This window comes from Vollenhovia emeryi, unplaced genomic scaffold, assembly GCF_000949405.1.
Source record: "Vollenhovia emeryi isolate VEMERY1.0 unplaced genomic scaffold, V.emery_V1.0 DF939200.1, whole genome shotgun sequence".
Taxonomy (NCBI): domain Eukaryota; kingdom Metazoa; phylum Arthropoda; class Insecta; order Hymenoptera; family Formicidae; genus Vollenhovia; species Vollenhovia emeryi.
In genome coordinates, this window is record NW_011967166.1 from 313,713 (window position 1) to 341,593 (window position 27,881).

At 44.4% G+C, this 27,881-nt stretch overlaps 1 protein-coding gene across 2 annotated transcripts; it reads left to right on the top strand.

The window, feature by feature from the left end:
* The first annotated feature begins 4,878 nt into the window (after nt 1-4,878).
* LOC105561803 (RNA exonuclease 3) lies at nt 4,879-27,790 on the top strand. Of its 2 annotated transcripts, none has more exons than XM_012012120.1 (3): nt 4,879-5,448; nt 16,704-16,952; nt 23,608-27,790. In XM_012012120.1, exons 2-3 carry the CDS (start codon nt 16,781-16,783, stop codon nt 25,293-25,295), a joined length of 1,860 nt encoding a protein of 619 aa, XP_011867510.1. In that variant the 5' UTR covers nt 4,879-5,448; nt 16,704-16,780; the 3' UTR covers nt 25,296-27,790. The 2 variants fall into 2 exon arrangements, with proteins under 2 accessions (XP_011867510.1, XP_011867509.1); XM_012012119.1 differs by lacking the exon at nt 4,879-5,448 and adding an exon at nt 5,455-6,367.
* Nucleotides 27,791-27,881: the final 91 nt, after the last annotated feature.

Consider the following 27,881-nt stretch of genomic DNA (forward strand, 5'->3'; position numbering starts at 1 on the left):
ATGATTGGACAGCACGCCTATACACAATGCCAGGCAACAGGCAACAGGAACAGGGAATAGAATTTCTGGCGCGTTGAATTCGTCGGAAATTTTCTTCCAACGAATCCAACGCGTTAGAAATTCTATTCCCCGTTCCTGTTGCCTGTTGCCTGGCATTGTGTGATGGGCTTTAAGCCTATCACACAATAGGAAAGCACAGGCAATAGGAATAGGGAATAGAAATAGGGAATAGAAATCTATGTAATGCCAAGACACAATGATTCGTTGGCAATAGGCGTGCTGTCCAATCATCTGCATTTTAAAACCACGTGTCTGTCCCAGTCTCCACTGTGATTGGTCAGGTAGGTCAGGCACAGGGAATAGGGAACAGAAATCCAACGCGTTGGATATTCTGTTCCTATTGCCTATTCCATATTCCATTGTGCGTCGATGCACGGTTTCTGGTAAGTTGGAATTTAGTTATTTCTGTTGCCTGTGTTATTCCCTATTCCTATTCCCTGTGCTTTCCCATTGTGTGATAGGCTTTACTCATCCTATAATAAATATAAGTATGGCGATCGGTCTATTAGCCTGCGGTACCAGCGATACGAGATGGATGAATATTTGAGAGAAAGAGCGAAGAGTCGAGTTTACAAAGTGCCAATAAAATAACGAGAATAAGCGAAACAATTTGAATCGAGTCTTGCGGGCAATTTGCTTACCGACACGGTGTTGGTAAAAACGTATGTCGATTACGTAATGCGTACCGTCACCGCTAGAGCGCGCCACTTGGACGCACGTCGCGCCTCGAATGCCATCGGCTCGGGTCGCGTTATTTACTCTAAATAAAGAAAGATATATCAGATATGTTATTTTTCTCCCGGGTATGACACAGTTTCGCACATTCATTTCGGTTCGGCGTATTCGCTTGCGATAAGAAGCAGGCTCGTGCGGCCAACGGAAGCTTGGCGAAAGTCAAAGCTCATCCTTTCGTTAAAAAACAAATTTATTAGAGATAAACAGATGCGCGTCCAAGTATCTCGCTGGTCGGCGATTAATATCAAGTTTCTCTAAACCTGTTTCTGCAGTTTCACATAATTTTTCTGCCTCCGTTTTTAAATCGCTATGCAATGAATTTTTTCGACCCGTTGTCGCGACGTGACAACATAATATCAATTCCGATAGATTACTAATAGTTCTGTATAATTTAAATAATTAAATATTCCAGTCCTGATTGTGCGCTCCGTTCAGAAAAGGAATGTGCCGAACGCCAAGCGATGAGATCTTGGCAGGAAACTGATCGTTGACTGTTGATATTGAAACAGGTTGCAGAGAGGGGGAAGAGGAATCTGTTTGTAAATACAGGGGACGAGGTTCTGATACCAATAACCAATATCGTACTATGTGCTCCGTCGTATCCGAGCTCTATGGCACACGTTGTTCTGCGAATTCGATAAAGAAAAAGCGTAACGAGGCAAACTGCACGGCCATTCGCGACTGGCAGAGAAAACAAAGGCTAACAATTCAATCGAATTCAACCGAGATCGAATTGCTCGCGGCGTAATTTCCGATTGTACGATGCGTCGTCCCTAATCTAATTTGTTCAAAAATAATTATTCCGTCCGCGTTAACGAAACGCCGTCACTCAATAAGTCAATCATTCAATTAATCCTACATTTCTCACCAATGCAGGTCAATCTCGGTTTAACTTAATTGCTAGAGCTAGAAAAAGATGAAAGTCATGCCGAAATTAATAAGTAGAAGTGGGACGCGGGTCAGTTGAAGTCGATCGAAGTTGTTGCAACTTTTCCAATCGTTGCGTGAGAAAAACGGACTCGCGCCAAATCGACCGGTCTGATCGCCGACGCTTGAAACAGACGAAATAATTTCATCATTACTGCGTTAATGCTGTTCACCCCGAATGGCCACCACCGAGGGTGTTTTGCGTCTGCGATTATCGTGCGCGGCCTATCGTTTCGTCTCCATTTGTTAGTGTCCGCCGCTGACACGGTGCCCGGGCTCGAGCGTGAGAGTCGAGAATCGAGGACGAAGGCGTCGTTTGAAAATAGGGAAAAGTAACGGGGCGAGTAACGGGTTGGACGTTTAATGCATCCTGTCGTGGTCGGCTCCGAAGGCACTTTATGATAGATCGTCTCTGCGTGGCTCGAGCAACGGCGAGCTGTCTAATAATCGTGCCGAATCGAACGTTGAACGTTCGTCGGCGTCCAAAATCTTCGCTCGGGACGTACACACGGTGTCCACAAAGCGTCGCGCGCTCCGCAGCTCGTATTTACGATCGGCAATAAGGCACCTGGGTGTTTGGCTGATGGCAGAGAACGATTCGTGAGCGCTTAACAGTCTTAGGGCCCAAAGAAAGATTGCCGTAACCGTTTACGATTCTGTCGGAAGTCAACGCACGAAGAATTGCCCTAGACGTATGTCGCCTTGCGATGAGAGGAATGCGACATACGTCTACGGCAATTCTTCGTGCGTTGACTTCCGACAGAATCGTAAACGGTCACGACAATCTTTCTGCTAAAGCCCTGCTGAAGCCCGTATCAGGCTACGGATTGAGATTGAGATTAGATTGAAATTTGACCAATCAGAGTGGAGTTTACTAATCTCAAGTTTAGTGACTTTTACTCTAATTGGTCAGATTTCAATCTAGTCTCAATCCGTAGCCTGATACGGGCTTTAGACCGGGTTCACAATAGGTGTAGTAAGCCTTAAGCCGTAAGAAATTGATCAATCACAAGCGATTATTCTCCTCAATTCGGACTGTGATTGGTCAATTTTTTACGGATTAAGGTTTACTGTTGTAGATCCGGTTTTGAGCGTCTACGGATCTGCCATCGTCCTACCGAGTGTGGGACGGGCAATTATTCAACCCGCGAATGCGTCAGGCGCGCTCGTTGCTCACGAGGATAAATATTCTAAGTCGCGCGCGTGTAAAAATTCACGAGCGACCAAAAGAAAAGCGCTGCGTCGAAGGACACGATTACGGCGACCGCGATATTACGCGGTTTTTTTTTCGCGAAGAGCCGATCCGCGATAATACCGCGGCTACGCAAACGCGTCGCGGAGTTTCGTCACGCCGTGAGCGACGTAAGACGATGATGCGCATTGTTTCTCGGGTTATACGTTTATCAATTCGCGTGACGCGACGCGTCTTCTCGGAAGACTCGCCGCGCGACACTCCGAATCCGAGAGGAGGAGAAATCGCGACGCTTCCAGGATCGACGATGCGGATTCGGGGAAAGACCCGCGATCGCTCGACGCAAACGGCTTTTCCTTCGTCCGCGCGAACAGCCTATTTACAGCTGGCGGGTAAAACGCTTCCGTAAGCTGCGTCGCCGAGCCGTTACGCGATCGCGGTAACGAGGTGACGTAATTGCGAGGACGTGAAATAGGTATCGAGAATACAAGATGAGGCGGTTAATCGTCACGCTGAGAAAATGCTCTCCGTGAGAGCGATCGGATCCCAATTTGAAAACTACACAGTTTTACGGACACACGATTGCAAGTGTAAAGGGACATTACGAGAGAAAAACGTGCTCGCTTTTGTAGCAAGCCAAGATTGACCGGTTTCGATTTCGGAACTGCACACTGAAAATAAGCTGAACAATGTTTATCGCGTGCGTAAATATATTTTCAGCGTAATCGCAAGAATCGCCGGCCGTGCACGCGACGGCGCTCGCTCTGGGAAAACAAAGATCGTCCCGAATCGGGTCGTCGATCGTCTTCGTCTCCGATCGGTGGCCCCTGCCTTCCGGCGAGGGACAATACGCGGCCGGCGTCTAGCGGTTCGCTTGATCCAGAAGTACCGTTAAGAGAAAATCGAATAAATCTATTAACGACTCGATCAGTCCCGGCTAAAATTCAATAATCTCAACCGCTCTCGGCTCGTAAATCCCTAGTACTCGGCACAATATATCGGCGCAATATTTGTAAATAATATAAAGGCGGTGGTATATACGATACTATTTTTTTTACTGGACCGTTTACGAAAACCAATCGGGATTTAAGCCAACGGTACAAGATACTATTTTTCCCACCAGACTACTTACGAGAGCCAATCAGGATTCAACCTTCTGAGTCATCCGATCTAAAAACGCTCATCCTTATTGGCTCTCGCAAGCAATTTCCAGGAGGAAAAATAGTGTCGTGCGCCTGGTTGGCTTTAAATCTAACGTTCCCAACGTTGGTCCAATATCGTAAGATGGACGCCTCCTCCTGTTTAGTCAACATGTCTATTCGGCGATATTGATCCACTATTGTAGAGGAGAGTCCTCTCTTACGAGATTCTAATACGAGGTTTTCAACGTCGAAATTCAATCACAAATCTTTCGCAACGATTACAACGATCTAACGATCAATTTTCAACCAGACAGATTTCACTCCAAGGGCAATAAATTCATGGTGGAACCAACAGATGACTCGTATTAGGAGCCTAACTCATAATAGGGGACTTTCCTATTTTAGACCGACGTGCATATTACACTGCTAAATATTGGCAGCACATGCATTTATTTCACGGGAAACGTCGGCCAATGCGTTTCCCATATGACCAGTATCGGTCTTAATGTTTATTTTGCCTATGCATCGTGCCATTGGGAAAACGACACGCGGCCTCGCCGCGCGCTGAACTTGGCGCGAGAACACGACCGTGTCTCTTGATCGGGCGCGTTTTTATCACGGGAGGAGGCCAGTTTTAGATCGGGTTTGCTTATGCACGATATAACACCGCTTCGCCGGTCCCGCGAGCGTCGCGTCGCGACGCTCGCTCGCTCGCTCGCGAGAGGGGGAGCGGACGGGCGGGTGACGCAGGTGGGAGGGGACTGCGCGCGCGAACGAGCTTCGGAAGCGCGCGGTTCCGCGAAGCGGTATATACCCGGTCGCGCGATGACTCGCCACGGCAAACACGCGCCAGGCTGTTCCGCGGGAGGAGAGAAGAGCGTCGCCGTCGCCGCGCGTCGCCGTCGCTGCTTATTACACGACCGGAGTCCGTGCGCGCACCATCGTCGTCGTCCTCGCCCGCTGTAGACCGCTTACGTAAGACGCCGCGGGAGACTCGGGGAGAAAAAAAGAGAGAGACGACGACGGGTGAGAGAGAGCTGGCCGAGATTGTCGGCGCGAAGTGCGCGAGAATACACCCGCGAGAGCGACGCAGCAATTGCGACGAGATTCGGAAGGGTCGAATGCCGGCGCCCGGCGAGGGACCGCGAGGCCGTTGCACGGCGACTGACGGCAGTCCTATGTCAGCGCGACACCGCCACGGAACAGCGTGGGCCCCGCCGATGCGCGTGCACGCGCGGATAACCGAGTCGTCGTCGTCGTCGTCGTCGTCGTCGTCATCGTCGGCGCCGAGCGAGAGTGACGGCCGTCGCGCCGACGAGCGGACCCCAACGGCGGAGGATACGATCGCGCGCGCTTAAACCCGCCGCGCGGACGACCACCCCTAAGAGCGATGTACGTATCGAATCTTGTATCGTGCGCGCCGTGCCGCTGCGTGGCAGTGCGAGCGGCTTCGAAATTTCCCGCGCGACGCTGAGCGTTTACGAGGCGGCGCGAACGGGAAGCTAGACGCGACGTGAGTCGAGACAGGTGAACGAGGGGGGACAGAGAGAGAGAGAGAGAGAGAGAGAGAGAGAGAGAGAGAGAGAGAGAGAGAAGAGAGAGAGAGAGAGAAAGAACGTCGCTGCGCGATCATATATTATATATTACATTCGTCTCTATCTTCCGTGACTCGAGCCACGGGACGCGACGAAGGAGTTCACGAATCACGCGGGACTATCGCTCGGCGACTTGGCGATCTACGAAGCGTATGCACCGCGGCCGGCCCGCTCCCGCCCAAGTGGCCTTTCGGAACGCTCTAGTTTTGTCGTGCCGGGTGCACGCTTTTGCATGCGCACACGCCGCGTGTGTTGTTGATCGTCGCCGTACACGAGGACTGCGTGCCGTTCGAACGTCGGACCGTCTCCTACCGCCGTACTGACGAGGCACGCACACGCGCCCATTTTCCCGGTTTCGCTCGGTCGCGTGGTACTGCGCAGTCCCCTCTCCCCTCGGGGGATCCCTCGCTTCTCTCGTACCCGGCACGTGAGATAGCGTGCGCGCGCGCGCGTCCTACGTGCGTACATAACCCGCGTGTGCCGAGGGTGCGTGCCGTTTGTATGTCACGGCGTGTGCGGTGCTCGCGACAAGTGCCGGTTAAGCGTCCCATTCGGCGCGGGACTGAAGATGGAGAACACGACGTGCCCGGCGAATATGCTGGGAGGCGCGAGCGTGACGGTACCGCTGCTCTTCGCGCTGGTCATCGGCGGGGTCGGCTGCGTGGTCTACTACGCCCTGAGCCGGCGATCGCGTTCTCTCCAGGACTCGCAGAAACGTAAGCATCTCTCAGTATCGTCAATTCCCCCTCACCCCCCCACCTCACCCCCGTTCTTAACCCTCGTGCTTGCGAGAAGAGGCCGCTACACTCGTGCGTTCGCCGCGTACGCCCGTGGGAAATCTGCAGTTCCAAAACTGGCCAATGACAGGTGTCTTCCTTTCAGGAGTGGCGGTGGTTCGCCGGCTTCTTGATATTAGGCTTGTTTTCTGTTGCTGCACCGAACTAGCGCGATAAATTGGAGCAAGACAAGTATATATTTCTCATTCCGGCCTACTGCACACAGTTCGCCGGTGCAGCAATGAAAAACGAGCCTGTTACGGGTACTTTTCAGTAAGAAAAACAGACCGACACAGCGTAATTGATTGACAGAGAATCATTTTATCCTCGTTTGATAGTGGCAAGCAACAAAGATAAAACGATGCGCTGCGTTACGCAGTGTACGTTGTTGGAGTGCTTCTGTACTTTTGCACCTTTCTTTCACACGTGCTCCGCTTGGGACGTTGAGTGAATAGCACGTCTAACCTAGAAGAGAAATTTTTGATCTTCGGGGTTGCATCATCCCGCGCGAGGCCCGATAGTTGGGTCTCTGCACAGTATCAACAAATTAAAACTTGCCCATACATTACGACTATTGGGTTAGACGTGGCCGTATTGGACCCAGGAGCCAACAAATTTACCAATTTTGCACCTTTCTAATCTAGAAACTGTCAGTTCACGGAAACATTTGTGTATATTACACAAATGTTGTTCTTCAATTTAGCCGGAATAGCAAGCTGCTTTCGATCTGTACACGTAAGCCGTTTAATTTGTGTATCACAAATGTTTCCATAAAACGGACAAGTTTTAAGTGCAAAAGTGCAGAATCACTCCAGCAGTCGACCACTTGGCCACTAGAGGTCTGTTCTTTATTGCTGCACTCCTGAACTAGTGCACACTGGTGCAATGAGTTGGAATGAGAGGTAATCTATTTGCTTCATTTTAACTTATTGCGCTAGTTCTGTGCAGTGCAATAATAAAGAACAGGCCTTTGGAGTAAAAGTTACCAATCTCAAGTTTAGTAACTTTTATTCTAATTGGTCAGTTTTCAGTCTAGTCTCAATCTCAGTCCGTAGTTCGAGAGCGAAGCCCTAGCGCTGAATTTTTCGTTAAAATCTCAGCGGCGATCGAAGAAGCGTTAGAGAAAACGGCGCGTTTCTTCGTCTCATCGTTAAAGAAATTGAGAAGAGAAAAAAGAAACGGGATATCTTTCGTCACGCTCGGACGGCGCCCGGCGCCGTCGTCGCCGCCGCGAAAACGATAAAGTTCTCCCGATAAAGTCCTCTCGCGTGATCGAACGGACCGGGGACGCATCGCTGGCTCGCATCCGCGGGGTTCCCGTTAGTCCCCGCGATTCAGTGCGTGTCCCGTTTATCTCTTTATCTCCGGTCTTTTCCTTTTCTTTTTTTCACCTTGTAAAAATGAGAGCCGCGGTAGTTTGTAAAAGCGCGCCTATCCGCGAGACCCTCGCGTCTCGACGGACACGCGCGATCGCGCGTTTCCGTTAGACGCCGGTACCGTTAGCGCGCGCGTGAAAATTCTCCGTGAAAGTCCTCCGCGCGTGACGACTGCAGCACGTACGCGCGGAGGATGTTTCGAGAGCCGCGTTACCTCGCGGACGGGGGTTGCCGTTCCACGTGCATGACGTCACCAGCCAGCTTGCTAATGTCACCAGGCATTTTTAATGGCATTTATGTTAGACGCGACGTTGTATTCGCACGCCGCGTTTTGAAAACTGGAATTCAAATTTAAAGGCTCGTATTCTCAGGGTTGGGAGGTAAAGCCTCCCTTCACTCTAGGCGGGCGTCTCAGCAATAATATGCCTCGGTGGTCGAATGGCTTGAGATGCCCGCCTAGAGCGAAGGGGAGGTCCAGGTTCAAACCCTGGCTGAGGTAATATTTTTCGCAAGAAATTTTACGTGTTGAAAAACACATTGCCAGTTATGGTCGAGTATAAGCTTAATCAATATTAATTAACATGAACAACTTTTGTCCGAAACATGTTTTGACTTGCCTGATACTTTTTGCAATATATTCGCGAGAAAATTGATATACACTTAGGCCTCGCGTCAGGCAAGGGGAAGCCAAGTCAGGCAGTGAATTTTCGCGACCTTGTTTTATTCATGCAAGAGTCCGTCTCTTTATTCATGGAGAACTTCGCCGGTCGTTTACTGACCCCTGCCCTTGAACGTTGCGCATCAAACGACATGCGTCATTCATCGTTACGTTTCATTTCTATTTGTTTCTTATTTTGCTATATCGCGGCTGCGTTACGCGCGAATGATGCTCGCAAAACTTCGCGCGATAACTAGCTTGCGAATGAAATGAGTGCGCAGTAAGTAACTAAGCGTATATCTTGTGGAGTGCAAACCGCGCCGAGAAAGAGGAAAGGGGCGTCATTGTGTACCGACCTTTTTTCCCCAATTTTTTTCAAACGGTAAAGAGACGTCACATGTGTGTCAATTCGGTCCGGTTTGGAGATAAGGGAAAGATTAGTACGATGGGAAAATTCCGGGACAGATAATGCGCGTCTTGCCTTGGACATTCCAAATTATATCGATGAGCAATTTTATATGCTAAAACGCAATCGAAGAGTGTGCAATATTCGTTTGTGATTTTTACGCGAGTATCTTTTTAAACGAGATTTTTCTACGGTCCGGCTTGCGTTAGTTTCTACGCAAAAATATATATACGCGACGTCTTTGATAATTCTTTGAATAAAAATAAAACGAAAGATTTATTTAAGCGCGAAGTTTAGGAGTCGCACACGAGATTTCAAGTAACGATTGCGCAAAGCAAGAAGCTACTCTGTGGTGCTTACATTGCGCACATTAATTCTAGCACACTCATCTTTGCGTTTAATTATGTGTGCTGTTTTTGATATACATAATTGTGCACTTATAATGGTACGCATACTTGGACGTTCGCAGAATGCACGAGCGACAATTTCTGTTCGCAACAGGTGTTTGAATTAATTTTTATCTTACGAAGCCTCGTAACTGAAACAGTCGTGCCGCAATTACGAAACCACTTTATGTATTGTAAAATAAATGCGAGTATCGCGTCATCGCGATTTTACTCGCCGCTCGACTACTGTATCTCGCATTTGATTCTATGGCTGATGGCAGAGAACAATCCGTAAACGCTTAAGACTGTCTCAGTCGTAGACGTAGGGCAAGGCAGAGAGAAACGTAAGTCTCGTATACAATAGCCTTTCACGACTTACGTTTCTCTCTGCCTTGCCCTACGTCTACGACTAAGCCAGTCTTAAGCGTTTACGGATCGTTCTCTGCTACCAGCTTATCGATCGAGTTGATGGGTAAAGCAAGGACCTTGTAGCTCGGGACCCGGAACAGGGCACATGCGGTGGAATTTTTCTAAGTGGATTCCGATCGGATTTCTTCTGTCTTTTCTAGGAAGCACGATAGAAATGTAGAAAGTAGCTGAACAATTCCGATTGAAATCCATTTCGAAAAATTCCATAATATGTACCCAAAACTGGGTAAACATCCTTTGACGTCTATTAAGGTAGAATGCCACACTGAGCACATTCATATGAGATGCGCGGAATATTTAGACCTTGATGTGCTAATTTATTGCTCTAATCCTGATTTTATTGTTCTAGCCGTTTAGCAAAAAATTACTTCTATGCTACCTTTCGGAAAAGTTAGGATGCCCATTAAAAAAAATTTAAACTAGTACATATTAAAAGCACATAATTAACACTAAATTATGGTATAAGTTTTTGTATTATTATTTTGTTAAATGGGTATTCTCTAATTTTTTTTCGAAAGATGGCATAAAAACGATTTTTTTGCTAAACGATTAGAGCAAGAAATTCAGGATTAGAGCATTACATTAGCACACAAAGAACACTAAATCTTCTGTGCATCTCATATGATTTTTCTCAGCTAGCTGGAATGCTTCATAGACGTGTTCCTTCGATGGTGGTGATGAGGGTATTTCACGTGGCCACATCGTATGTTTCAATACTTTTTCGAAACCTTAATAAATGGTCACAATTTCCTGTAAGTATAGCGTCTGCATACCGCTTTATTTTCTACCAATCGATTCCTTTGATGACGAAGGTCATAGCAAGTGCGGCCACATCATACGTTTTGGACATTGACAAATCGTCCATATTTTTAGATATTCCAACTGTATATAGATCAGTTTATGTTTCGCCTTTTGTGACCCTTTAAAATTTATAGGTCAGTAATATTAATGATGTGAAGTTTCCAAGGTTTGTTTTTTTACCTACATGAACCACAAAACTGAAAGAAAACACAAGCCGGTGAACGATTTATTTTTTAGCATTTAGAATTTCTCGGTACATTTTCGGCCACTGTTTGTTGAAAAATGAAAGCAGATTCACGTCTCCCAGCGACATGTACTAATTAGCTATAATACAGCTCTGATTGGTTTGTAATAGCTTAAAATTCTATTTACATAAGACGGTCTTAAATAAAACAACGGACTAATGAATACCAAGACTAATTATTTCGTTGTTTCTTCTTTTCGATCGTCGCTTTTTCTCTTTTGTTCCACATAGCTTATAGAGATACAGGTCATTATGCAGATTATTTTTACAAATTAAATCCATAAGTTGAACTATTTTTAAAATCCTCTTTCTCGTACTAGTAGCTATTCTTATTTGTACTCTCTAAAAGTCAATCAGTGGATTATATCACTGGAAACACTGAATATTCACTGATTCACAGTTACAAGTATAGCACTGAATAATTCAGCGTCCAGAATAATACCGTTGTCAGTGATAATGCACTGATTGACTTTTAGAGAATATATTTTCTAAATAATTTTTATCGATTAGAAATTAAAGAGGCCGTTTAGGACCGGGCATAGGTGTAAGTAGCCAGTTAAATTAAATTATTTAAGTGAATTCATATACCGTATTCTTTCCAACTTATCCTGTGCGCAATTTTTATCGACTTTTCTTTAAATAAGCCTTTTTTGAACTTTACAGTTCGAAAAGAAAATACGTTTTTATTTAGACACAATCCGCGAATTGGGATATTTAATATAATTCGAAATACTACTATAAATTAATTGCAAAATATTGTAAAACTTCAGGATCCAATCTCGATTTATATATCTCTCTAAAGTTTTTGGAGTGAAAACAGAACCATGGAGTGAAATATTCGCTCTGTTGGAGCAAATATTTTACTCCATGGTTCTATTTTCACTCCAAAACTTTAGAGATCTCACACGTATGTGTCAATGGCAAGGAAAAATAATCTCGAGTAAAGATGAACACATTTTCGTTTTTTATACCACACAGCGCATTCTCGTAGTGTTGCACAACGTATAATAAACGCTTCACCCAGCTCCAATTTTTGCCTGGATGCATTTTCGCGCGCAGAAGTTTCTTTATTGTTGGATATAATTATTTTTTTTTTTAGCAAACGCTATCGCCTATTCGATATGTTACTTCGCAAGTCATTTGTTAGAAGTCTATTTGTCAAAACCAAACCGGTCACTCGAAGGCTACAACGTGGAGCCAGGAACGCACTAATCGGGCGATCAGACTTCCTGATATGCGTTTCGCGTGTTACTATATGTATATAGAGTGTCCAAATCATCCGTACACCTTTTTTAAAATGAAAATAAATGGCTTTATAGAAAATCGCGAACACTATGAGTAAATCGGGTACGCTCCATCGATTGGTGACATTTTCAACTTTTCATTCCGACCGGAAATACGCCACCCGGACCGAAAGTTGTATTTTTTTTTTAGGGAAACATGGTACTTTTTATTAAAATTTTACGTGGAAAAATAAGAAACTTTTATATCAAACGTTTTCTTTCTGAAAATGCCTCTGTTAAATTGACCCTTAAGGTAATTACGATGCTACTTTCGTCAGTCGTCGATGAGAAGTAGCCGTGAAAACAACTGATAATGTTGAAAATATCACCATTCGATAGAGCGTACCCGATTTACTTATAAAATGTTCGCGATTTTTTTAAATAAAAGCCATTTATTTTAACACCATTTACTTTCATTTTAAAAGGGGCGTGCGGGTGGTTTGGGACACCCTTTATATACTGCGCACTTATGCACACGCGAGCGTGTCGCGCGCGTACACGTTGACCTGACGATGTCGCGAAGAATGTTCAGGGACACGATATGTAATGAAAAAGTCCATGTGGGTGGCATGTGTAAGCAGGTATGCGCGGTTATAAATTTTGGCTCTGTCTTCTTTTCTTCGGAGATAAGTCCTAGTTTGCTAGCGCAATCTTGATCACGTTTCATGATTGCAGAACTGGAGTATATATGCACGATATATTTTATTATATGATACTGTGGTTTAATAATTGCAATGTTTGCTTTTCTTCTTCCAATGCCTTGTTGCGATTCACGGCGAAATGTTACATTTTCGATAGAACCGTCGGATTATTGAACACTGAATCTAATTTCAAAGTAAAATAAGGTAAAAGAGTAAAATTAGAATAAAGTACAGTTTGAATGTTTTAAACTATGCATTTTACGATTATTATTAGGTTTATTATACATTCGAGATATAACTAAACAAAATATTTCAGAAAGACGTATGCCTTTTGTTATAAAGATATTTTATCGGTAGAATATATTGCATAATAAATACCGTCGTCGTATTATGAAGGAATATTGCCGTTATGGTGACACGTAACGGGTTAAACTAATGTGCAGCAAACGTAACAAATATTGATTTAAAGTTTTAAAAGTATGTTCCAACTATTGTTACAGAACAAACGAAGTAAGATGATTTATGCAAACACTCCACGTGAATTTGATCGTCAAGAATTCTGTAATTTCAGAGCAGGTTTATGTGGGACACGAATTATTTATTTATTCAAGTTACATCGAGACACATAAATTCCCTCTCAAGCGCAAATATTGAAGCAGGCTTTTATTTGAAAATTTCTTTCGGATTTTTTTTTTGGTAGCTGAAAGTGAAATAACTCGGGTGATTGATAATCCCGCACCATTGGAAAGTGAAAAAAACTCGCGAGACAGATGACAAACGTATTTCTTGTCGTTTTCTTTTATGAGTGTTATATTGCTTTTTACCAGTTTTTTCTCTATAAAGAAGAAATGTTATAAGGATAGTACCGGATATGCTATCAGAGTTGTGCCAAATACCTAAAGACGGTCATAAAATTTTCGGCCTGGTTTTTCCAACAGATAATGGAGATGGTGGGAGTATATAACTGTCGAATCCTAACTGAATAGGACATCCGTCAGTTTAGGTCAACCCTTTTCAAACCGACTTTACTGAAAAGTGTACCTGCTCGGACGCAATGACAAAGAGTGAGATAGTAGGCGGTGCCAGGGAAATATACCGGAAAAAGGGTCGAACGTGAACTTATATACCACCTCGTGTCACATAAATCTCTTTTGCGCTGAGATAATATTTCGTCGGATAAACCAATTAAACAGCGTGTCCGATCACTTAAAAAATGTTCATTGCAAATTAATTACAATTGAATGATGATAAAAATAGTTTAATGAATTTACTTAGCAATTTGTAATTAAAGCGATGCGATGCGTTGTCTTTTTTCGCAATAGAAAATTTCCAGAATTCCAGGCGGTGAAAAAATTTCCAGGATTCCCCGGGATTCCAGTGGGAAATTCCAAAACCGTGCAACGAAATGTTATAATTCAGATTCTATTTTCCGAGTGAGTATAAGCAGGATTAGCTGCGAGAAAAGAATCGATCGGGGAGAGAAAGAAAGAGAGGATTAAAATCGCTGAGTTGTTAACTTATATTTTTCTGTGAACGTGACGTAATGTGTGTCGCACGTGCGTCGCATGTGCGTTTGTTTTTCTTTTATTAAACCAATTCTACGTCTTCTCAGGTTTTCGAGATATTAAAGACGATACTCTCGAAGATTTATCCAGTGAACGCAAAATATGTAGATCGTACAAATATTTATCGTTGTGCAATCAACAAATTAATGCCGCTCGTATTTATGCGCGAAGCGTTGCGCTACGCGAATCGTCTGATAAATATGACGATAAAAAACACCAACGTCACTTGCATTATCGTCCGAGCAACAGCGATCGCTTCAGTATTGATTATACGAAAACCCCGATATCTACATACACGCCCTCACGAAAAAAAAACAAGCCATGATTGTTGTTTGAAATGCGGATGAAATTACGACGAACAACGAACCATATAAGATGAAACACTTCATCTACTCGTACATGATTATAAAATAAGATTGTGAGACGATTAAACGGTTTTAACTGTAGCAATTCCATTATGTAATGATTACGAGATAGCACAATAATTGCATGTGATTGCCTGTTTATTTTATACGTACACTTACATGCTGCAATTCGAATATTTTCGACAGATTAATTTTATTATACATTAAACCGAAGTTGTGAAAATTTAAAACTGCACCGAAACCGTATTAGCGTCCATATTTTTTATATTTTATAATATACGGGTTATACATTTGAAAATATTATAGCACATATATTTTCGACGAAATTGAGATACACGGAAATGATAGAAGATTAAACATGACCTGTATCGTTTCTATTGAGATAATAGTGTCTTTTAATTCTAAAAATTTCTCTAGTTATTTATTCAGTTAGCAGTGCGTCTCAGTGCTTGTGCAGAGTAAGTTTTTGTTATAGGAAGACAATTGTTTGTCTTCTGATAACAAAATACTTTTTTTTCGATGTTCTTATTGCAAAGCATTCCCGTGGAATGTGTTATTGAGTAAATAAGATTGCTATACAGGCGGAAAATTGGACGCGTAATGACGTTTCGTGAAATTTTTCAGAATTGAGATATCGAGAATTTTGTGTATATTTGAATATTTTATGAATAATATTGAAGCAAATGTTACGCTAGTCAAGAAATCATATTTGGGACTTGAAGTATTCGTGGCGATTGCTTCCTATTATCAGATGTTTTTACATTTAACGAGCATTCATTTATAAATAATTTATCATTATATTGCTCACATTGCGTTTTTAATTTTTTTTATAACAAAGTGTTTATAACGATTGTTAATTAGAATTCAATCTTCTTATAGCGCGATGATAAAATGTAAATGTTTTGCACATTTTTTAATAACAAGGCAAGTTTTATCGTAATTTGCAAATAGCAAATAGTGTCTTTGCGGCTTGCCTCTCGAATCGCTATTCTGCTAGAGTACCTCGAATTTTACGGTGCTACGCGTAGGCGGTACAAACTTAAGAGGGTGGATTCAGGTCTAGGTTCTAACAATAGGAGCGTTTTCCCTCTCTTTGGCAAATTCTTTCGATGCACTATCTATGCAGTGACAGATGCAACGATGGAAGGGATGAAGGGCCTACGTATTGGTCCCTAACTTTCGGTAGTGGGTTGTTCTTTCGAACTTGGGCCTACAATAGGTTTAGGCTTTTGGCACCCCATAGAGAGTCATCTCTATGAAACCATAGCGGCAATATTTCGGGAGTACAGTTTTGCTTCGAACTTCGCAGCAGTGAAATCTGTTAGCAGAGTTTCGTTAGAGTCAAGCATATTACGCGAGCATATCAGACATGGAACACGTACAAGGCGTTTGTGAACACCGCAGGCCTCATGTATGGGTGGTTCCAAGTCACCTCGTTGGACGTATACGTTACGATACTTGCTGTTGCTATACTCACGGGTATCCATCTACATCTCGAGGAACAATCCCGCAAATATATCCATCTACATCTCGAGGAACATTCCCGCAAACATACAGGCCTCGGAACGAGCCTGCACCGAGCACTTCATACGAATACGTTTCATACGTCCACGGAGGATGTAAAGTATCAAAATTATTATCATTTAATATTTTTATTATATTTTACAGAATTATTGTCTGCGTCTCGTGTGAAAAATTAGATTGGGCTGAAAGAAGTGTGAGCCCTATTCTAAGTATTTACTCGATCGAGCAATGATCGAGTAACAATTAACTATAAAGTGAATTTACTTAAAAAAAAAAACATATTTCCGTCAAAATGCGTGCGTGCCTGGCGTGACAAGTGTTTCTATCACCAGTTTATTTCCTAATAGTGCTGTGATATTACCAGCTAAACGAATGTACCGTTGATTTCATCTCGCGAAAATTATATTTCCACCGCTTATTGTTTCAACACGCTATTATTATACACGTTTTACGTTTTTGTCTCACACGCGTAAAAAGTCCAAGCATCGCCGGGGCGGTTCGGTTCTAACCGATAGAGTTGCATAACCCGTTCGCTCGTAGCTTCGGCGCGTCATTCGTAATCAAGGACTTAATTACTCTGCAACTTTGTGTGTTACAGCGACATACTTTCAAGAGGTCAAGGATGGATTGGTCCCAGCATCGATATCATATACACCTCCGCCAACACCGGTAACAATGCAACCTCGTGAGTTCGGTAGTAAACGCGCGAAAAATAAGAAACGTCGAGAGGCCCAGCAAGAACGAGTACAACACCCTTGGATGACCGGTACACTCAAAGGACATACGGCCGTGGTAAACGATATGGACTTCTCCAGCAACGGCAAATACCTTGCAAGCTGTGCAGATGGTATGTACTTAAAAAGAAAGAAAACTATTCACTCTCTCTCCTCGCTCCCGTAACTCTGACCGGTGACATAATTATATTTGGAAGGTGTTACATCATAAAACGAGTATCTCCGATGTTCATAGCGTCATCCGACGGCAAACGTGGATTTGTTTCGAGAGAATCTGTCTCGCTTGGTAGAATTTACATTAACGTTGGTTTTTACAGACATTTGTTAAAAGTTTTATTGCTTTTCGGCACAGGAGCAAATAATAAAAAATTGTTTTAAATTGCAACGCGACTTAGCGGCGATAACAAAAATTCAATTCGCTGTTTCATGATTTGGACAATTAGTTTGACGGTCTCATCAGAGAATCTACGATTGAACTTAGAATTAAATTGTTTTTAAGTTTGAATGTGTAAAAAACCGTGCAGCATATAGGAAGGTCGTTGCTGTGAAAAAGCGTCACCGTAAGAGTTACGTTATAGCGGGAGAAGGCTTTCTTCCGTTTTCGATTCACGTCGATTTATCAATGTACCAATCCACACATAACGAATCGCGCGATGAAACACTTGAACTTGCAAATCGAGCATTTCTTGTGCTTTGCGCTGGACATACACACGTGCGTATTGTGTCTCGTAGACAATTAGTTGCGCAATAATAGATACTAGCGGCATAGTATCGCCCTTCTCTTTCTTTCTTTCTTAGCTGATTTTCCATTTTGCTAGCCGCACGTCCCGTCACAAACTTCCCGTAATTTAAAATCGTGGAAGTTATAAAAATTCGTGTATACGTCACCCGTGAGATGAGAAAAATTTTCCTTCCATAATAGCTCCACCGTTTCTTTTTGCTTGTGAATAAATAATTCGATTACAGTGGAGGTGACACTGTGCATCTTCAATACTGATCCCGGCGTGTTTTACAAGTGTTAAACGCAGACACTTTGTCTGCGTAAACTGACAGTATCGCGAGTCAATATGAATAGCCGAGATGCATTCCATAGATTAAATCATGAGATTTCGAGTTAGATACCATGCCGCTAAATAGGAAAAAATTCCGTAAGTATCGAAGAAATACCATGTCGCGGGAAGGATTTAATAATATTACCGTTGAATAAGAATATTCTGTTAGATCGCGAATGAAGGCGCTTGACGGTTTTCGTGTGGCACGTAGAAAAAAATAGACACGTTTTTATCGATGAGTCATCGATGATCTATCGGTGAACAAAATTTGTCATCTACATAATGCGATTTTCTCCCCTTTTACTTCCTAAAGTATTCGACTTTGATAAAGTATGATAAGTACACTAACTTGCGATTCGTGATCCGCGTTCTTTTCTCTCGTTTGCGATTTGTGCGTCTTTTTTTTGGCTCTTTAATCGGCTTAATTTTCGTCGTGCCGACGTCTACATCCCCTCTACATCTTTTCTGGCAGGCTGCCGGTCGTGCGCAAGGTCCAGCGACCCTTCGGTGTTTGTATAACATTATTTGAAATGCCGTATTGTCCCACGATTATATTTTCAGAGTACATTTTAAAAGAAAATTCTCTCCGTGTGGAGACATTTACTTTAAGCGTCACGTCAACAGTGTCGCTCGATAGTTTATCGCCAAGGCACGAGGCAAGGGACAGTGGGCATTGACACGAAAATCAAGCCGAAAATTGTAGTTGACACCTACCGAGTGTTACAAATCAATTAACTCGTCGGCGTTGACGGGACACACGAATAAATCGGAGATTCCATTCCGGTGATGCCGATAGACACCATCAACTGATGATGTTTATTGATTGAACAGAAATCCCCGCTATCTGATATTAGGTTCCTATCTTCTGATAGGGGACTTTCCTCTATTTTGCGTGAGAAAATATCACGGTCGCGTAGGAAAATCGACGGGCTTGGCCGTTAACAACGTCAGTGACGGGAATACATGCGGCGTTTTTGTATGAGAAGGGGCAATTGTTTAGAGAATTGAGGGACTTGGCTTTCAAGAAGATAGTTTATTTGTAAGCAGGCGCAGGGGTGGGTATTTTTATTAACGAAGATTATAGAGCGCAATAAGATCCCTTATGGATTATTTATCTGTCCGCATTTTTAAATAATAGTTTTCTTAATTTAGGGGAGTATTGTCCCGATATATACACCAGTTACATCTAAATTCACATATCTAATTTCGTCAATTTCTTTTATTATTGAATGCAAAAACGTGTAACGATAAAAATTTCTGACAAAGAAGTATCATCAAGGACTCGCAAATCTTACTTCTGTGTATTACAAAGATTAAAAAGAGCGATTGATTTTTACATTAATTTACATACGTGTTACAATTGTAAAGGTTAAAATATTTTTATAATCGCATTTCCTAAAATCGCATTACCACGCGGTTAGGTGTTACTTCAATCATACTGATGCGACTTGACAATTCATGCTTATTCATCATTTATAATATCATTTTATAAATACGCAGAATTATAAATTATTTATATAAAATGATATATATAGTTGATTTACGGATATAAACTGAATGCGACAGATTTAGTGTGTGAAACATGAATTCTCTAGCCATATCGTTCGCATAATCGTATTATTATTATTATACGCTGAATCCCTTCGCAATTTTTAATAAAAATTTTTGGGGGATGTCATTGGAAACTGACAGCAATACGACTTGGGAAACTGGTTGCCTAAAAATCGTACCTTTTACGCTACGTTGTAAAAAGGTTCATAACAAATTTATTCTTGAGAAAAAATTAAACAATGAGTGTTTGTAACTCTATTTCCAATAGCAATTTGCAAATGTCAGTACCAAACGAGAAATATAATATATTTAAATATTACGATTTTGGTAACGTTCCCTATGCAGCGATTATTTATTAAAGTATCCTTCTTAAAGTATGTAATATTTATCACAACTCTATTACATACAATGTTACGCTACTTGGCTCATCGCGAGATTCTAACGGAATATTACGGTGATGTTATCTGGGATTCTCCCAGCGTTGTCGCTCGGAAAATGTGCAAATAGATACGCTCTAAATATACACGCAAACGAAGCTAGATAACGCGGAGTCGTGTGTCAATAAGTAACAGTATGATCAGGTCGCACAATAAATCAGCTCCCTAATCAAGTAATTGACAGCAATTAAATTAGATAGCTGTAATTTTCAACGGCCTGCCGTTAGTTTATCGTACGCAGCAGCACCTGATCGCACGTCCCTCATTAGTCAGACCCCAATTCGAGCTCTTAGGCGCAGGTGTTGACCGCAGATAGCGTCGTTCATTTCGCGTCATAATCCGTTCGATGGAAATTAGCGCGGGAATCCTCGCGATTCCCCTGTTCACGGCTTAGTCACGCTTCGCCGGAAAGTGGCACCGGGTTTCTTAGAACGAACGAGAGACAGAGAGAGAGAGAGAGAGAGAGAGAAGCGGAATGATTTTATTAAATGACGCAACGGTACATATTGGGACGACGTCGTCATATCGCATTCCGTTATCCGAGCAACAGGCGATTCTCACTTGCGTCCGCTTCTCCTCCGTACACGTCTCCACCTTGCCTCTGTCTCTCCTTCCGCTGCATTCTCGGCCTGCACTTGCCCGTTTGGGCGCGCAGTTGGCTCAAATTCAATTACCAATATTCCGCGTGTGCTACGTGTCGACGAAACATTCGGCGCTACTCGCGTCCACGTCGCAATCTACGTTTGCCCTTTATCGATGCAGAACTACGCCCGTGATCGGGATGACATCTCCGAGGAGGAGGAAGCTCGCGTGCCGAAATCTCGAATTTTTTAAGAAATTTGCGGGCAAGTCAAGTAAGTAAAAAAAAAATACTGGTAGTGAAAGATGAGAGTATGATCAGGTCGCATAATAAATGAGCTTTCTAATCGAATAGCTGGCAGCAATTAGTTGATTAGAAGGTTGATTTACCATACAAATTGGATAGCTGTAATTTTCAACCAGCCGTTAGTTTATCAACAGCGTACAGCAGCACCGCGTCCCTCGTTAGTCAGACCCCAAATCGAGCTCTCGGGCGCTTTCGACCGCGGTCGACGTCATTCATTTCGCGAAACTGAATCGGCATCGCCGTTTTTAAATAATTCAAACGGCCGGCGCTGCAAGCAGCCGTCCGATTTTCTGGAACACTTGGACATTCGAGTATAGATATTTTTCACAAAGTTTCCCGAGGGATGAAACAATGGGTATTTAAATGTCTGTTAGGCTGACGTGAACGCAGTTCATGTTCCTGCTTCGGCCACCACACGCGGCCGAGTGCAACCGCGGTTCTCGCTATTTTTATCCCGACGAGCGTCCAAACGCGAGAACGTCGCGCAAATTTATCGCGAAGACGTGACCGAGGCGGCTGACCGCGGCAAGAAGTAATGTACGTTGCGTTCTTTTTTTTCGCCGAGGTAATACAATTAGCGAAAGTCGCGTGTGTAAGCGCCTCGTTGGGTTTACTTTTACACTTTACCGTTTATTTTTACATCTCGAGGAGCAGCTTAATATTGTCCCCCTCGCGGCGAATCGTTTCTCTCGTCTCTCCCAGTTAACAATCAGAGCGCGAAGCGACATTAGCGCGGTTCACGATGGTGATAGAACGAGATAATCGCGTCGAATTAAACATCCGCTCGGAGCGGGGCGACTGTCGAGAGGAGTTTGAAAAAAGAAAGAACAGGTTGCTCTCCCCTCGTAAATACATTTCTCTGAGATTATATTTGTCCGAGTTGGCAGTTTACGTAATTTTAGTAAAACTGAGTGCGAAACTACCGCCGCGGATTTTTTTATTCGCGCGCAGAAAAAATATTCATTCACTTGTACCGAAACACTTGCTAGATTTGGAGGAACAGAACATGAATTCTCTTGGAGATTTTCAGTCTCGAGCAAATTAAGGTTTGGTTAGGGTGAAGAAATCTTTTCTTCAAAATAGAAATGAAAGTCCAGCGTGGTCAAAAATCAAAGAAAATTCGCTCGCTGTCAAAGAAACTTTCTTCTGGGTGCAACCGGACAGAACTTTTCCCCTCTCAATTCGAACTTGCGCCGTCGGAGTGAAACAATACGAAACAAAGTCTTTCAGGGGGGGCAAGAAAAAAAGAAGAGAGTCCTCCTGCAGTTTCTCTCTTCTCGCGTCGCGCAACATTCTTTTCCGCGCGGAAGCTGGGCGTACACTCTCCGGGTTCCCCCCCCCCCCTCCCCCCGTTCGGGCGGAAATATCTCGGTGCGTCACGCGTGTTTGCACAAGATAACGCGGTCGCGAACAAAGACAAAGCGAAGCGTCGCACGCGCGGCTCGTCTCCCCGAAATTATTCGGACGCGCGTCGCCGTGAAAGCGCGGCAGCGATCGTGCGCGGGGCTTGTCTTTTTCCTCGGTCGGCATCTGCCGCGGCCGCGCATCGGCATCTACGAGTCGAGCGGCACGGAGCGACAAATGCCGCCGGGCAACTTGTTCAACGGCACGTGGACGAAATGCGGCCGGCACGGATTACGTATGTGACATTTTCTCCGTTTTCCCCTTTCCTCTGCACTGAGAAAATTTTTCGTTCGCTAAATCGAGTAGCGTGGAAAACCTTTCGATCTTGCCGATCAAGTTTTCCGATCAAATCGTGGACACGTTCGATGACGTTTATTCCACGAGGTCGCAGTTAGCGATGAAATTTAATCTAAGAGACCGATTACGCTTTTCATCGGACGTACAATTAAATTGAACGTATCCGTTTGTTAATGTGCAATTGATTATCCGATTAGACGGACCAGAATATTTTTCCCAGTGCAGCGTTTACGTTAAGCTTATTCTGCAATGGACGCAAAACGCCCGACGCCATGCCGCAACGCGAGGGATCGGCCAATGACAGTCGATCATTCTACTCATATTTGCCGCGTTTGGTCGACTTGTTGCGGCGCGGCATGGCGTCTTGCGTTTTGCGTCCATTGTAGAATAAGCTTTACCCGCCTTTTACCCCTGCCTCGTGTACCTCTGTCGACCCATTCTAGTGTCGCTGTTGCGGCTAATAGTGATTCGTTTCCGAAGGATTTCTAAAGGCGCGACACGGCTTCATTGTCCGGACGGTCGCTTGTCGGATTCTGCCTGCGTTTTCCCGCATGCACCCACGTGCGGCGTGCGAAACTATGTCAATCTTTATCGTTCTCGTCGACGTACGAATGTCATCGCGGGCCGAAAAAACTCGAGGCGAATTTTGGGTCAAGAACACGCGGCGCGGCCGCCCGCGCGGCACCGTCTACTTTCCACCGAAAATTTACAATCCTCCGCGCGAAGCCAGGGGCCTCTTCGTCGCGATTTTAACGGCAATGAAAGTAAACGCGCGGATTGTCGTAAAATCGTCACGCGAATAAATTTGGCGGACTTGTTATCTGCCTTGTCTCGCCTCGAAGGGGGACGGGAAACGAGATTTCGCAAGAGCTCGTTGAACTTATTAGGTTTGCTCGTCTTCTCTCATTGTGTGCCCGCCATTTGTACTCTGCCGAATATTCATGTAGATATCTTCATTAATAAGGAAAGGGAAGAAAGAGTCTTGACTAGATAAAGAAAGAAAGAAAGAGAACAGTAGAAAGATTTGCATGCGCGTGTCGTGTGTATGTGTGCGTGTGCGTGCGTGTGTGGACACCTTTAGCGATGTAGATCTGGTAGGTCGAGTAACTTACGTGTATTTGTTTGTCCCTATGAAATAAAGATGAGAACTCGCGTGAGACGAGAAAGCACGTCCAGTCCTCGGGGCAGTGCCACGCGTATAAGAAAAAAGAGTCCAAGAAGAAGACACCGAGGACGTCTTCGTCGCTGCAAGCAGACCGCGAAGAATCGCTGAGCTCCGTAGGTCGCGGGGATAAAGAAACGGGGAAAGCGTCCAGGAGCAGGAGTCGGGATTCTTCGCGTATTCCATCTCAGCGCGGCACGGTGTCGGGGCTCTCGTCGCCCGAGGCGTCCACCAGCGACACGTCCAGCAATGGCGATATCCTGGATGCGAGACAGTGCCAGACAACGCTGTCATACTACGACTACCTGGCGCTCACGTTACGGAACTACGTGCTGTCACCGGCTGAGCTGTACGAGCACGGTTACCCCGTTGAGTCGAGCAAATTTCCGGGTTACGCGATGATACACAACGTGTTGTACCCCGTCGGGCCCAAGAGTGACAGCGATAGCGGACAGTACAGCAATTCCAGCTCGTCCGACAATTCCGAGCAGGATAGCTCGTCCGATAATGGTGACAACGAGACCAGTCCCGTTAAAGAGAAGGGCCCAGACGACAAGAACAGCTCCGGAAGTGACGGGGGGTGCGACAGCGAGAGGAGTTCTGACAACAAGAAAAGCCCGGACGACAAGCAGAACTCCGAAAGCGAGAAGTGCTACGACAGCGGGAGCAATTCCGGCAGCGAGGAGAGTCCGGAGAATAAGAAGAGCTCCGAACACAAGAAGAACTGTAGCAGGAAGGGTAGTTCCAGCAGTAACAGTTCCGATGACGAGGTGTATCTGGACAAGAAGAGCCTCGACAAAGAAAAGATCTACGACAACGAGAGCAGCTCCGACAGCGAGAAGGGCCTAGACAGCAAGAAAGAGTTCTGCAAGGCCGGCAATACCAAGTTGTCGAAGAGGACGTGCGCCAGGTGCCAAAAGGTGTTCACCGTCAACGAGAACGGCGAGTATACGAGCACGGAGCGTTGTATCTACCATCATGGCAAGCTGTACAACCGCATGTTCGACAACGGCTTGACGTACTGGACATGCTGCCACCAGGATGGAGGCTCGCGTGGCTGCGTCGAATGCAGGATGCACGTGTGGACCGGCCTGTTCCCCGGGATCAACCAGCCCTTGGAGGGTTACGTGAGCACCATGCAGTCCCCGTACGCTGACAACCAAGTGTACGCATTGGACTGCGAGATGTGCTTCACTTTGCAGGGTCTGGAACTCGCCAGAGTGACCATCGTCAATCTGGATTGCGAAGTAGTCTACGACGAGCACGTAAAACCGAGCTCCGAAGTAATAGACTACAACACGCGATTCAGCGGCATCACGGAGGAAAGTATGCTTCGCGCTACCAAGACTCTTCCAGACGTGCAGAATGACCTCCTCGGGCTTATCTACGCCGAGACAATTCTGATGGGTCACAGTCTCGCGAACGATCTCAAGGCCCTGCGCATGATCCACAAGAACGTCGTCGACACCAGTGCGCTGTATCCGCATTACCGCGGTTTGCCGTATCGTAACGGCCTGAAGACTCTAGCACGCAAGCACCTCGACAGGACGATACAGGAGGAGACGCACGACTCCTGCGAGGATGCGAGGGTCGTCGTCGAGCTGGTCGTCAAGAAGATCCAGTCTGAGAGGGAGAATAGCGGCCATTTCTCCTATCTACACGCGTGAGCGGCGTCCTTTTTCCCTCGTTAGCAGCTAGGTCGTGGAAAGAAAAATCGTCACCTCGAGAACGGACTCATCTGCGTAAAGAAAGAACTTGCTCGACAGAAAGACGCGCGGTGAGATAATGTCGCGACGAGAAGCGAACTATAATTAAGATAATGTGTGAAACAAAGGTGGGCTGGGCCTTTTCCTAGTGTTCATTTCCAGGTGAATTCTGTGATATTACAAATATAATGCAATGCGTTCCTCACGTGCGCGTTCCTGCGTCCGCGTTTGCCTCTGATAATAAAGGGATGCGATTGTGATCACGCGCACAATACATAACACATAGACGTAACGTGCAAGCGCGGAAATAATTAACAATCACCACGGAGAAGTTTACAACGCGCAGTCGAACATATTTCTGGAAGACTTTAAATCTACACTATTTTTCATTATTCTTTGCACTTTTTACACTGTGCTCTACGTCTTTTGTACACTATCGCTACGCTTTTACCTGACTATCGATCTGATGTTACTTTAAAACTTTATCTCGAACTCGCTTTCTATTTTATTTTCGAATTGAACGACGATCGATTGACCGATTGAGCCCTTTATATTTCAGACTATTAACTATGTTCGACTATTAATCGGAGTTTCTTTGAATTTCATCTTTCTCCGATGTACACTTTTATATATCCGTATGTGTTTTGTATTGTATATACGTAATTTTCATAGCGTTTTATATAATTGTACATATTATATTATCATTTGATTGCAATTTTGTACTCGCAAAGATATGTATATTCGTGAAAATTTACGTATTTAACACGGATACGTACGCCTTCATTATTCATTATCACTTAGCGTATTCACACCCATCCTGTCCTGCTCATCACGCATCATTCTCCATCGGCATCGTCGTTTTACTATCCGCGAGGAGGGGGACGAGCGTCATTGATGCCGGTTGGTAAGTGCCTCTTGCTTCATTTCTATCGATGATACGCATTTAAGTTCCGCTCGAGAGGACCGTGGTCTTTTCTTCAATGCGACCGTGACGCCGAGTATTTGTTAACGTGGTTCGCCAACTGTAAAAGGAAAATACTCAACTCAGCGGCTTTCGTAGCTTGACTAGTTTAAATTGATCGATTAATTAATTAGTTTTTATTCTCCGATAAAAATTGTCCTCGCTGCGCTTAATCGCGATGTTAATAACGCATTCAAACTTATCGAAAGTTAACAAGAAACGTATCAATCCCCTTAACGAAAGTGGCATTGCTTGACACGTGCAAGATGTATATTCGCGCGATCGATGGATCTCGATCGAATTGCATTCCTGCGCGAATAGACGCGACGGCGAATTACGCGCCAAATTGATACCGCGGGTGTTATCATCGTTTCCTCTTTTAACGTGCTACCAAGTGCGATGTTCCAGCAAACAAAGTTTGCGAGCCACGTACTGCTTTTGCGCGTCGGTTTTTACGATCGGCCACGTGTGTGATACACGCGCGTAGCCGCTTATCAATTTTCAACGCGAACACGGTGAATTCTCTTAACGTTTCGACGCTCGTCCGTATAACAGTAGACAATGTAATATTTTCACGAGAGAGAGACTGCCAGTGCTTTTATCGACAAATCTTCCTGCCCCATCGCCCGCAATCATCTCGTCTCATTGTCAGTAGTTAATGATCGTGTATAGCGAAGTCATTCATAACGAATGTAATATTTCAATGTAAATAAATGTCGCACCTAAGTATGGAGACCCCCGACGGATTTTGTAACGATAGTATTACCTTGTACAATTTATATGTATTTTTCTATCCTCGCGTGTTGTAATCGACGTTTTATACACTGTAAGTAGCATTAGCGATGAGTAAAATTACTTTCAGCTTTGCTTCGTCTCTCCCTTGTCACGAAATTTCACCGTGAAAATTGCGAAGCACGATCGTTTCGTCGATCTTTAAAGCTAGACGGAGAAACAACGGCTAGAGAAAAGAAAAACCGAGGTCAGTAAGCTTTACTCATCGCCATCGATCTTAAAGCTTGACGGACAATTAGCGACATGATTGTATGATGAAAAGTGAAGCAGCAAGGTATGAGGCGCACTCGCGTCATGATTATGATCTCATTGCAGATTCCGCTACGGAATCATCTTATTTACATAGTGATATAGCGCGTGCGTTATTATTTTATCAGTAGTCCCCCGACGTAGCTGCAGCACTACGTTTAACCCTGAAAGTCGCAAGCCAGCTTGAGGGTCAGGGCAGCCCATTGGACACTCAGCCTGATCGAGTGAAATTTGACAATTTCAAATTTCAACGGCAATTTTTTCCCAATGATATACACGGGTCTTAAAAGCGGCCTATCTTTTAAGACTTTCGCGAAGCAACGAATAAGTGTCCCGCAAAATATATTCACGGGGGGAGTGTCCAACGAACGCCCTTTTCAGGATTAAAGACATTGTCATACAGCTCCAAACATAATAAAATATATGTTGATTATGAAATATATGCAGCATTGCCTCTTGTGTTTGCTTTTATTTCGAGTATCTCTTTCCCCGCTCCCAATACACCTCGGCGTTGAGAGCATCGTCGTCCGAACTTAGAAGTCGGC